Source organism: Colobus angolensis, unplaced genomic scaffold (assembly GCF_000951035.1).
Source record: "Colobus angolensis palliatus isolate OR3802 unplaced genomic scaffold, Cang.pa_1.0 Scaffold350, whole genome shotgun sequence".
Taxonomy (NCBI): domain Eukaryota; kingdom Metazoa; phylum Chordata; class Mammalia; order Primates; family Cercopithecidae; genus Colobus; species Colobus angolensis.
Window position 1 is genome coordinate 764,988 of NW_012116822.1, and position 11,307 is coordinate 776,294.

The 11,307-nt window shown below is 53.2% G+C and overlaps 1 protein-coding gene across 1 annotated transcript in view; it reads right to left on the minus strand.

Annotated features, from left to right (window-relative positions):
• Window positions 1-11,307, minus strand: part of COL23A1 (collagen, type XXIII, alpha 1) — an 81,529-nt gene that overhangs the window by 21,145 nt on the left and 49,077 nt on the right. The window contains exons 6-11 of the mRNA XM_011952924.1: window positions 10,574-10,600; window positions 9,071-9,097; window positions 4,696-4,812; window positions 3,712-3,747; window positions 3,220-3,246; window positions 1,129-1,155 (exon numbers count right to left, since the gene is read on the minus strand). Of these exons, the coding sequence (XP_011808314.1) occupies window positions 1,129-1,155; window positions 3,220-3,246; window positions 3,712-3,747; window positions 4,696-4,812; window positions 9,071-9,097; window positions 10,574-10,600 (261 nt within the window). The remainder of the gene's footprint in view (window positions 1-1,128; window positions 1,156-3,219; window positions 3,247-3,711; window positions 3,748-4,695; window positions 4,813-9,070; window positions 9,098-10,573; window positions 10,601-11,307) is intronic.

Consider the following 11,307-nt stretch of genomic DNA (forward strand, 5'->3'; position numbering starts at 1 on the left):
ACCATGTTAGCCAGGATGGTCTCGATCTCCTGACCTCGTGATCTGCCCGGCTCGGCCTCCCAAAGTGCTGGGATTACAAGCATGAGCCACTGCGCCTGGCCTGGTTTTTTGATTTTTGAGACAGGGTCTTGCTCTGTTATCCAGGCTGGAGTGCAGTGGCACAATCCATAGCTTACTACAGCCTAGACCTACCAGGCTTAAGCAATCCTCCCACCTCAGCCTTCGAAGTAGCTGGGACAACAGATGCATGCCACTGCACCTGACTAGTTTTTCTGATTTTTAGTAGAGATAAGGTCTTGGTGTATTGTCCAGGGTGGTCTTTTTTTGTTTTTTTGAGACGAGTCTCACTCTGTCACCCAGCAGGTTGGAGTGCGGTGGTGCAATCTTGGGTCACTGCAACCTTCGCTTCCCGGGTTCAAGTGATTCTCCAGCTTTAGCCTCCAGAGTAGCTGGGACTACAGCCGCCTGTGACCACGGCTGGCTAATTTATTTTTGAATTTTTAGTAGAGATGGAGTTTCGCCATGTTGGCCAGGCTGGTCTTGAAGTCCTGATCTCAAGTGATCCTTCTGTCTTGGCCCCCTAAAGTGCTGGGATTGCAGGTGTGAGCCAGTGCGCCTGCTGGCCTTTGGGGAGGGTTTTGCTGAGACCTGAATGAGGTGAAGGAGGAGGCTGGCCCAGGAGAAGAGGCTGGAGAGGATAACACTCATTCAGTGGTTTTAAGCTTGAGCTCACATCAGTGGCACCAGGGGCTGGTCAAACAAACTCTGGCCCCATCCCAGAGTCTCTGATTCAGTAGGTCTGGGGTGGGTCCCAGGGCCACACTTTGAGAACTAGTGTGCTTGGCCCTGAAGTGGGCATGAATTTGATGTGTTTGAGGAAGGGAAAGAATGGGTGAGTGAATAAATGAATGAATAAAATGAATTCTGGCCTCACGGAGAGCGAGGACAGGGCAGCCACCCGCAGTAAGGGCTCAGGTCTGGGGAAGAGAAGGCTACTTTCCCTGTGGGTTGGCTCCCACCCCCCCCCATCCCGTCCCCATCCCCATCCCCATTCCATCCCAGCCCCTGCCCTTCTCTCCGGCCACTTCCCAACACTGACCCGGATGCTCCTCCATCGGCCCCTCTCACCTTCTTTCCAGGTACTCCAGGCTCACCCTGGGGGAGGCAATGGGGGGTTCAAGAGCAAGGTGAGAGCCACAGGAGTGTGGCCTGGACCCCAGGCCTCTTGTTCCTCAGATAGAAGTGGCACTGATGACCCGTGCCCAGGGCCAGCCCAGAGACCCCTGAGTGCTTCAGAGAGCTGGGGCGGACAGTCGTGAATTCCACTTCTGAGCCGCTCACTCCCAAGCTCAACGACTCTGGGCAAGGCACTGTTCTTCAAAGCGGGGAGGTGACTCCTGCAGTCTCAGAGGGTTTTGGAGGATGAGGCACTGGCTAAGCAGCTTTCCCATCCTTCCTCCACAGGCCACAGGCTCCGTCTCTGTCAGGGAGGACCAGAGCCCTCTTCCCCACTCACATCCTCCCCAAAGAGGGCAAAGATGAAAGAGCTGGCATCTGCAGGGGGCTGGACCCGCTAACACATGGAGAACATGTGGAGAACACGTGGAGAACACGTGAAGAACATGTGGAGAACTACGTCCACATGGGCTGGACACGCTAACATGTGGAGAACTACATCCACATGAAAACCTGCACATGGATGCTGACGTCAGCTTTACTCCAAATTGCCAAAACCTGGCAGCAGCCAACATGTCCTTCAGTAGGTGAGTGCATAGATAAACTGTGGCTTATCATTAAATAAATAATAAACCCAGATATGGACTATCAGTCAGTGCTAAAAAGGAATGAGCTGTCAAGCCATGAGAAGACATGGATGAAAGGTCAATGTGTATTACTAAGTAAAACAGGCCAATCAAAAAGGCCACACACGGTCTGATTATAGCTAGATGACACTCTGGGAAAGGCAAAACTATGGAGACGGTGAAAAGAGATCAGTGGCCGAGCACGGTGGCTCACGCCTGTGATCCCAGCACTTTGGGAGGCTGAGGTGGGTGGATCACCTGAGGTCAGAAGTTCGAGGCCAGCCTGACCAACATGGTGGAACCCCATCTCTGCTGAAAATACAAAATTAGCCAGGCGTGGAGGGGGACGCCTGTAATCCCAGCTACTTGAGAGGCTGAGGCAGGAGAATAGCTTGAAACTAGCAGGTGGAGGTTGCAGTGAGCTGAGATCATGCCATTGCACTCCGGCCTGGGCAATAAGAGCGAGACTTCAACTCAAAAAAAAAAAAAAAAAAAGATCAGTGGTGTCAGAGGCTAGGGAGAATGAGGGAGGAACAGGCAGAGAACAGAGAGTGTTTAGGGCAGGGTAAATACTCCATGACACCGCAGTGGTGGATACTTGTCAACACACGTTTGTCCAAATCCAGAGAGTACCACAGCAAGAGTGAACCCTAATGTGAACTATGGCATCTGGGTGATGGTGATCTGTCCATACAGGCAAATCATCTCTAACAAGTGGGGGTGCTCATAGCAGGGGAGCGGGGGCATGGGCTGGGGCAGGGGGATATGGAAACTCTGTACTTTCTGTTTAGTTCTGTTGTGAAACAAAAACTGTTCTAAAAATAAAATCTACTTGGGCCAGGTGCGGTGGCTCACACCTGTGATCCCAGCACTTTGGGAGGCCAAGGTGGGTGGATAACCTGAGGTCAGGAGTTTGAGACTAGCCTGGCCAACACAGTGAAACCCCACCTCTCCTAAAAATATAAAAAATAAGCATGGTGTGGTGGCGCACACCTGTAGACCTAGCTACTCAGGAGTCTGAGGCAGGAGAATTGTTTGAACCCAGAAGGTGGAGGTTGCAGTGAGCTGTGATCATGCCACTGCGCTGCAGCCTGGGTGACAGTGAGGCTCTGCCTCAAAATAATAAAAAATAAAAAAGAAGGAAAATCTATTTGAAACCAAAAAGCTAATGTGTTTTATGATTCAACTCTCGCAACTCAGTGTGAAAAAGGCAGGAAAGGTTTACTGTGCCTCCAGTTAACGGATGAGTAAACTGAGGCCCAGAGAGGTGCAGTAATTTGCCCATGGTCTGGGGATTTGGTCTCCTGACTCTACTGCCTTGGCTTCGCTGGGGGTGGGGGGAAGAGAAAGGAGGTGGTGGTGGGCGAGTCCATCCCACCAGATCCGGGGAGGGGCATGGGGAATGAGGAGCACTCACCTTGGGCCCTGGGGGTCCCTTCGGGCCCTGGAACAAGAGAAGAGAAGGTATTAAATGTCATACTGGAGGCTGATCCTGGGCCTGTCCTTCTCGGCATCCTGGCTTTGTAAAAGGTGACACCAATCTCAGAGAGCAGGAGGCAGGGCTGCCGTCAGAAGCAGGCTGGAGCTGCCCACCCTAGGCCTGACTCCTCAAGCCTGGGACAGCTTTTGCATTAGGGCTCAGGCGGTGGCAAGTGAACCACAGCCTCCGCACAGTAACGTGGAGCTACTGGAATTCCCCCCGACTGGTGTCTCGCCTGGCCATTTCCCTAGGGTGGGTGGAGGGGCAGGTGCACAGGGGTGCACACACATGCAGACATGTACATGCAGAGGCGTGCACACACACACACGTGTGCGTGACCCTGCTGTCAGCGTGTGTGGGAAAAGGGCTTCCAGGTCTGGGAACCACAGTCCTGCCAGCCCAGGCCTCTGGAACGCCCTGGATACTGACCATCTCGCCGTCTTGTCCAGGCTCTCCTTTGGGGCCCTGCGGAAGTGTGAGGGGACAGTGGTGAGGGATGCAGGTTGTCACACTGAACTGAGCCCAAATCTCAGGCCAGACCCTGGGCTGGGGCTCTAAGTACATTGTCTCATTTCATCCTCGCCAAACCTGAAGAGCGAGTATCACTGTCCCCACTCCACAGAAGAGAATGTTAGGTTGGGGAGCCACTGGCCTGGTGTGACAAGTAATAGATGAGACAACTGAGCAGCTGTCCTGGGGGAAACTGGTGGCAGTTTGGTGGGGGATCCATCTGACTCGGGGGGACCCTGGTGGCAGTCTGGTGGTGGTGTGGGCTCCACACTGGAGGGAAGGGCAGGCTGGGGTTTCTGGGTTAGGGAAAGGGATAGTAGGATGGGGCCTGGCCTCCAGGCTTTGGAGACGCTTGGGAGGAAAGCTGAGGCTGAGATACTATATTGGGGAGCATGAGGGGAGGGGCTGATAAAGGTCTGAAGAGACAGTGCTCCCAGAAGGGTCTCCGGCTCAGGGTTGAGTCAGGATTGGGACTGGGATTGCAACTAAGGTCAGCTTAGGGTGTCTGGGTCTATCTGAGGTTAGAGTTGGTTTGGTCAGCGTCAGAGTCTGTAAGGGTCAGAGTTAGGGTCTGAATTGGGCGTGTAGACCAGGATTTGGGAATGAGTTTGAGGTCAAGGTCTTGATTGGGATCAGAGACCCAGTTAGCATTAGATTTAAGGTTCGAATGGGATAAGGGTCTGGGTTGAGGTTAGGGTTGGGTTTGGGTCAGGGGTCAGGGTCAGGATCTGAATTGGGGTTGGATCTTGGCTGAAGTTTGGGCCCAGGTTCAGTGTCTGGATTGAGGTTAAGGCTGGCATGGGGTCTGCACTAGAGACGGGAATGGGGATGGGGCTGGCTCTGGAATCCGGATTTGGGGTTTTGGTCAAGTTCTGGGTGGCCAAGCTCCAGGCCCTCTCTTACCGCTGGGCCTTGTGCTCCCCTGGGGCCATCCTTCCCGGTGTCGCCAGGAGGGCCCCGGGCCCCAGGAGGTCCAGGGGGCCCCGGAGGCCCAGCAGCTCCATCTTGTCCTTGGTCTCCCTGAAAGAGATGGGGCTTGGCATGACTCTGAGGGGGAGGGGGTCCAGCCTCCAGAGAGAAACCCTCAGATGGGCAGCCCCACGCCATCCCCTTTCCCAGCCCTTGGGGCAGGCTCAAAGGGGAGGGCTTTGTGACTGGGCCTCTTGCCACTTACTGGGGACTGCACGAAGGAACAGGTCCCCATACTTTGGTATCAGAGGCCCTACAGGACCTTTTACAGGCCAAGGAATGTGCTAGCTCTTCAGCACCTGAAGCGCAGATCCAGTGTTTAGGAGAGAGATGGCACGTGCTGCATATGGGGGGAAACATGCGTGTCCAGCTGCCTCTTCTTCTCTCTAGAGTGGGGCCTGAGTATCTCCTGAAGGACCTTCCTGGAGGACCTTTTTTTTTTTTGGTCAACTCTCGCTTCATTTGAAGTATGGAGGCACTTTTTTGGGCATTTATCCTTGTTCACAGCTGCTTGGTTAGTAACAGCCCCAAACTGGAAACCAATCCAAAAGTCCTTCAGTAGGTGGAAGGTTAAGGAGCTGGGGTACGTCCACGTCATGGAACACAACTCAGTAATCAACCCAGAGGAACAGGCCACGACACATGCAACACCTCAGATGCATCTCAGGAGAATTATGCTGAGTGAAACAGCCCATCTCAAAAGCTTAATACGGTGTGGTTGTATCTACGTAACACTCTTGAAATGGCAACATTATAGAGATGGAGAACCCATAATGGTTGCCAGGCATTAGGGATGGGGGGATGAAGGTGAATGTAACTACAAAAGAATAGCATGAGGGACCTTTGTGTGCTTTACACAAATCTACAAGTGTGTTAAAATTGCACAGAACTAAACACGCAAACGAGTGTGTGTACAGCTGGGGGCATCTGAATAAGGTTGGTGGATTGTATCAATGCCAATTTCCTGTTGTGAGATTGTACTCAGAGATGCAAGATGTCACCACTGGGGGAGAATGGATGAAGGGTACACAGATGTTATTTACTACAATTACATGTATATCTACAATTATCTCAAAATAAAAGTTAAAAAAAAAAAAAGGATGATGAAGGGCCATGCAGTTTCTCTCATGCAGCACTAAATCCCCAACTTTAGAACTTGATGTTAGCACTGGGTCAGACCTTGGGCAGCCAGAGCCCCACCTCATAGCCCGACCTGAGAGGGAGGAAGACCACTGTGACTGGCACCTACCCACTGCCCCAGCAGGGCCCACCCTGCACTGGCACAGGGTGGAGCCACAGGAATGGAGTACACCCACGTCATGGTGCCAGTGGCTCCCAACCTTCTTGTAACAAAGAAAGGAAGACCTAGCACTGAGCTAGCAAGGATATCCTGAAGATGATTTTTTTTTTTTTTTTTTTTTTTGGAGACAGAGTCTCTAGCTCTGTTGCTCAGGCTGGAGTGCAGTGGCACAATCTTGGCTCACTGCAACCTCCACCTCCCGGGTTCAAGCGATTCTCCTGCCTCAGCTTCCCGAGTAGGTGGGATTATTATTATTATTTGTATTTTTAGTACAGACGGAGTTTCACCATATTGGCCAGGCTGGTTTTGAACTCCTGACCTCAAGTGATCTGCCTGCCTTGGCCTCCCCAAGTGCTGGGATTACAGGCGTGAGCCACCACACCTGGCCGAACATGATCTTATTCAACCTTTGCGATGAGTTGGCCAGGGCACTGTTATTGTCCCACTTTACAGATGGAATGGCTGGGGTTGGGGGTCAGAGGGTCAGTTGCCCAAGGTTACAGAGCTAGGGAAGGCGGAGCCTCCTCTCACTGCCAAGGCAAGAGGTCCCCTTTGAGACACTTCTTTTCATCCACAGATGTTCCCTGATCTGAAATAGCTCACCTCTCTAGCAAACTGCACTTAATACAAATTCACTTGCTTTCCCAATTAAAAAATCAGCAGAAGTTCTCAACACCCGCCACTCAGGTCCTCCTCTCAGTCTGGCATGGCCAGGGTCCTGATCAAAATGTTATAGCTCCAGCCAAAAGGGAAGAAAACTGTCAGCTTGGTTAGGTCACCAGGCATGGGTGGTGATGGTGACAGGTAATTCCTGTTTTAATCTGCACTGAATCAGGAAGAATTTGAAGACACCCCCTTAGCTCCCTGCTGTTCCTTTTTTTTTTTTTTTGAGACGGAGTCTCGCTCTGTCGCCCAGGCTGGAGTGCAGTGGCACTATCTTGGCTCACTGCAAGCTCCGCCTCCCGGGTTCACGCCATTCTCCTGCCTCAGCCTCCCGAGTAGCTGGGACTACAGACGCCCGCCACCTCGCCTGGCTAGTTTTTTGTATTTTTTAGTAGAGACGGGGTTTCACCATGTTAGCCAGGGTGGTCTCGATCTCCTGATCACGATCTCGTGATCTGCCCGTCTCAGCCTCCCAAAGTGCTGGGATTACAGGCTTAAGCCACCGCACCCGGCCTGCTGTTCCTTTTATAAAGGCCCTCAGGCTGGGAATTACTGGTCTGGACTCTCCTTATTAAGACAGAAAATGGGCCTGACACTGGAGCAGGTCCTGGGAGAGGGTCTTAGGCTCTTTCCCGGCCAGTCCGCCTGCTCCTCCCTCAGGGGCTGGATGGCTGAGGTCTAACCCTGCAAACTGGGGTGAGTTGGGGGTAACACAGCAAGTCATCAGGCCCAGACCCCCACTCAGGCAGTCTACCTTGAGGATCCGGCGATTGTACAGGTGATGGTCTCTACTTATAAAGCCCGGATTGAGCCGTGGGAAAACCATCTAGTCAGCAGACAGGTTGTATGGTCAGAAAGGCAGGAAGGTGATTTGAAAAACCACAAGGCTTTTTGAAACCTGGAGGCAAAGCCACTTAACCAAGCCCAGAGAAAGGCAATTAGGTGATCAGGTGTGCAGAATCCTTCTCCAAGGAGGGCCGCTTACCAGTGGAATGCCCACCAGCATCCACATCACCCCTGGCCTGGGACGGGCTCCCGGCCTGGCTGCCGACAACCTCCCAAGACAGCCTAACCCTAACCCAGGGGCCATGACAGAGAATGGCAATTGGAGTCTTAAGCCACTATTTAAAAAATTTTTTTTTTGGAGACAGTCTCGCTCTGTCGCCCAGGCTGGAGTGCTGTGGTGCCACCTCATCTCACTGTAACCTCTGCCTCCCGGGTTCAAACAATTCCCTTGCCTCAGCCTCCTGAGTAGCTGGGACCACAGGCGCCCACCTCCACACCCTGCTAAATTTTGTATTTTTAGTAGAGACAGGGTTTCACCATGTTGGTTAGGCTGGTCTCGAACTCCTGACCTCAAGTGATCCACCTGCCTCGACCTCCCAAAGTGCTAGGATTACAGGCACAAGTCACTGTGCCCGGCCATTAAGCCACTAAACTTTGTGTGTGCGTGTGTGTGTGTGTGTGTGTGTGTTGGGGGGCAATGTTCCCGATGACTGGGACACTGGGAACATAGGGAAGGTATCCATGAAGAGGGTTGGGGGCTTGGGAAGAGATCCACTCTTCCATGACCTCTGGGCCTCAGGACTTCTAGTCTGTTGAGGAGAGGGCATCCCCTTTGGATTATCAGCTCCACACACCCACCAGGAAGCAAGCAGAAGGATTTTTCTCAGCAGCTAAAACTCAGCACGAGACCGTCTCTTTGACTGCAGAGCTTTATGTGGCTGGCACAGAGCAGCTGTGTCTGTGGGGCTTGGCCTGGCCAGCCCCCTTCCTTGCTCCTGCTCACAGCTCAGGGCCACAGAGGTACGGAGCAGGCGCCAGGCCAGCCCTGACCACAAGCTGCAGCCCCGCTCTCTGCACTGCCGCTCCCACTACCTTTTCATTCCCACAACAACCTCTTGGGGTGGGGGCTGTCCTCCCATTCACAGTTGAATAAACTGAGTCTCAGGGAGCAAAGTGACTTGATCAGGGTCACTCAGCTGGCAGGTGGCAGAGCTGAGCTTTGAGCTCAGTTCTGCTGACCCCAGAGCCTTCCCTCTTTTTGGGGTGCCAGCTGTCCTCAGTCTCCAGTCCGGGTCACGTGCCAGCCCCACTGTCCGGCATCCACAGTGGTAAGCATGGAGACCTGGACATCTTCCAGAGACAACCACCTGCGCAAGAGGTGGCAGCCCCACGACCCAGGTCCCTGGGGGCTTCCGCTGGTGCTATGGGTGGGGAAGGCACCTCTTGGCCTTTCTGTGATGAGCTGCAGGGAGCCAGGACCCAGAAGCAGCACCAGTTATGCCTAATTATTAAGTCAAACAAACCATATGGGGAGTGAGGGAGGTCATGCCTGGTTCTTACCCGGGGGCCAAAGTCTCCTGGTGCACCCTAGGAACAAAAGACATGGAGAGGTATCACCACTGCTTTCATCATTTCTTACCATTTCCTATTGAGCATCTGTGCCCAGTGCTTCACAGACATGGTATGACTTAATTCTAACAAAAATAGCAGGCAGGCTCTATTTTTATTTCCATTTCCAATGAGGAAGCAAACACAGTGAGGCCACTTAACCTGCTCAAGGTCATACAGCTAGCAGATCCGGGGCTTGAAGGCAGGTGTTCCCTTATCTCAGGGCAGCCCCAGCCATTCGAGGCCCCGAATATTGTGGAGCAGAGACAGCCCCTCCCACTGTGTCCTCTGGAAGGGATGCTAATGAGTAAATGCTGCTTTATACCACCAAGTTTTGGGGCAGTGCATTAAGCAGCAATAGACACCAAGACACCAGTTCTCTCTGGTTTCAAAGCCCCTGATGGAATCACTTCTATGACATGGTGGCATCAGCCAAGGCCAGCGGGAAGGTAATCAGGCCACCTGCCAACTGCACTAGTCTCTCATCATTGGCAAGAACACTGAGACCATGACCTCATGCAGTCTCTCCTGTGGCTCTATGAGATTGGTCTTAATTTACAGATGGGGAAACTGAGGCCCATCTGTTAACTGAGAATACCGTTAACAGTCACGGTTCAATCCCCCAGCCCTCCTGGCACCCCCCCTTCACCATGAAGTCCTCTGGACACTCGTCATTCTGGGAGCCCGGCAACTTGGCCAAAGCCACACAGTTGGTGGTGGAGCTGGAATGCAAAGCCGAGGTTCTGAACACCAGCTCCCATGCCTCCCCACGGCTCCCTCAGCCCTGGTGGTTGGGTGGGAACCCTGCCTGTCCTGGCCTGAGCTGCCGAATCACAGCAGGGCCCATCTGCAGCTCTCACCTCCCATTTCCAAATTCCGCATCGGGGGTGGACATGGTCCAGCTGTGGGAGCACCCAGCTGGCCCTGGCACATCTTGCTCTGACCCCCCCCGATTTTACCATGGGTAACACAGGTCTCTTCTGTCCCCTTCTGAAGCACTTGGTCCCTGTTTTCTAGGGGGTTTTAGTGCCTGATGCCTGGGAAGCCTTCCTCCCAAGGGGCCGCAGAGATAGCTCTCCACCATGTCTTCCTGAGGGGTGCCCTTCCCACAGAGAATACCGTTAACAGTCATGGTTCAATCCCCCAGCCCTCCTGGCACCCCCCCTTCACCATGAAGTCCTCTGGACACTCGTCATTCTGGGAACACTGGGCCTCCGAGTTTGATTATGCTTTGGTCCCAGGAGAACGCAGACTCAACTCTCCGTATTGTCAAGTGTAAGCCTCGTAACCCTTTTAGAAGGTAGGCACTGTGATTCCCACTCTACAGATGGGGAAACTGAGGCTCTAGGAGGGGCTGTGAGGTGCTCGAGGGCACACTGGAACTGCGGTTCGGAGGGAGGTTTCTGGGATTCTTCGCCTGTCTACTGCATCTGCACAGCCTCTGGTTTCACTTACCTTTTCACCTTTTGGGCCTGGAAGTCCCTGGAGAAGGAAAGTGGAGAAAGAACAGGCCTGAGTGAGGGGCCTAGGCTCGCTCCCCTTCTGGCTTCCCTGTACCTCTGAGGGCAGAAGGGCCCGTGATGCTGAGCAGAACTTTGGGCGGCTGAGTGGAAAATTACACACGAGCTGTCAGCATCAGTGAGAGCTGTCCTGGCTGGCCCAAGGAAGCTCCACACCTCGGTCCTCAGCATGAGGGATATGGGGGACTTGGGGGTGACCAGCAAGGGCCCACTGGCATCCTCACAGCAGAGAAAGGGGCGCATGCACTGGCCACTCCTCCCAGAGAGCACACACGGTCCCCCACTGCTCAGCTCCTGCCCTGTCGTTGTCAGTGGGAGACCACTGCCCCCAAGCCATCTTTCTGGAATCTGAGAAGCAGGCAGTAGAGAGATTCTCTCTCCAGAAGCATTCTCTTCTTTTTTCTTTCTTATTTCTTCAAAAAAAAAAAAAAAAAAACAGCATTCTCTTCTTTAATGGTAGCAGCTCCTTGGAGTACGGGCTCCATCTGTCCATCCCTGTATGAGTCATCCATCCATCCATCCATCCATCCATCCATCCATCTATCCATCTACCCATCCACTCACCAATCCATTCATCCATCCATCCATCCATCCACCCACCCACCCATCTACCCATCCACCCATTCATCCACTATCCATCCAACCACCCACCAATCCATCCATCCATCC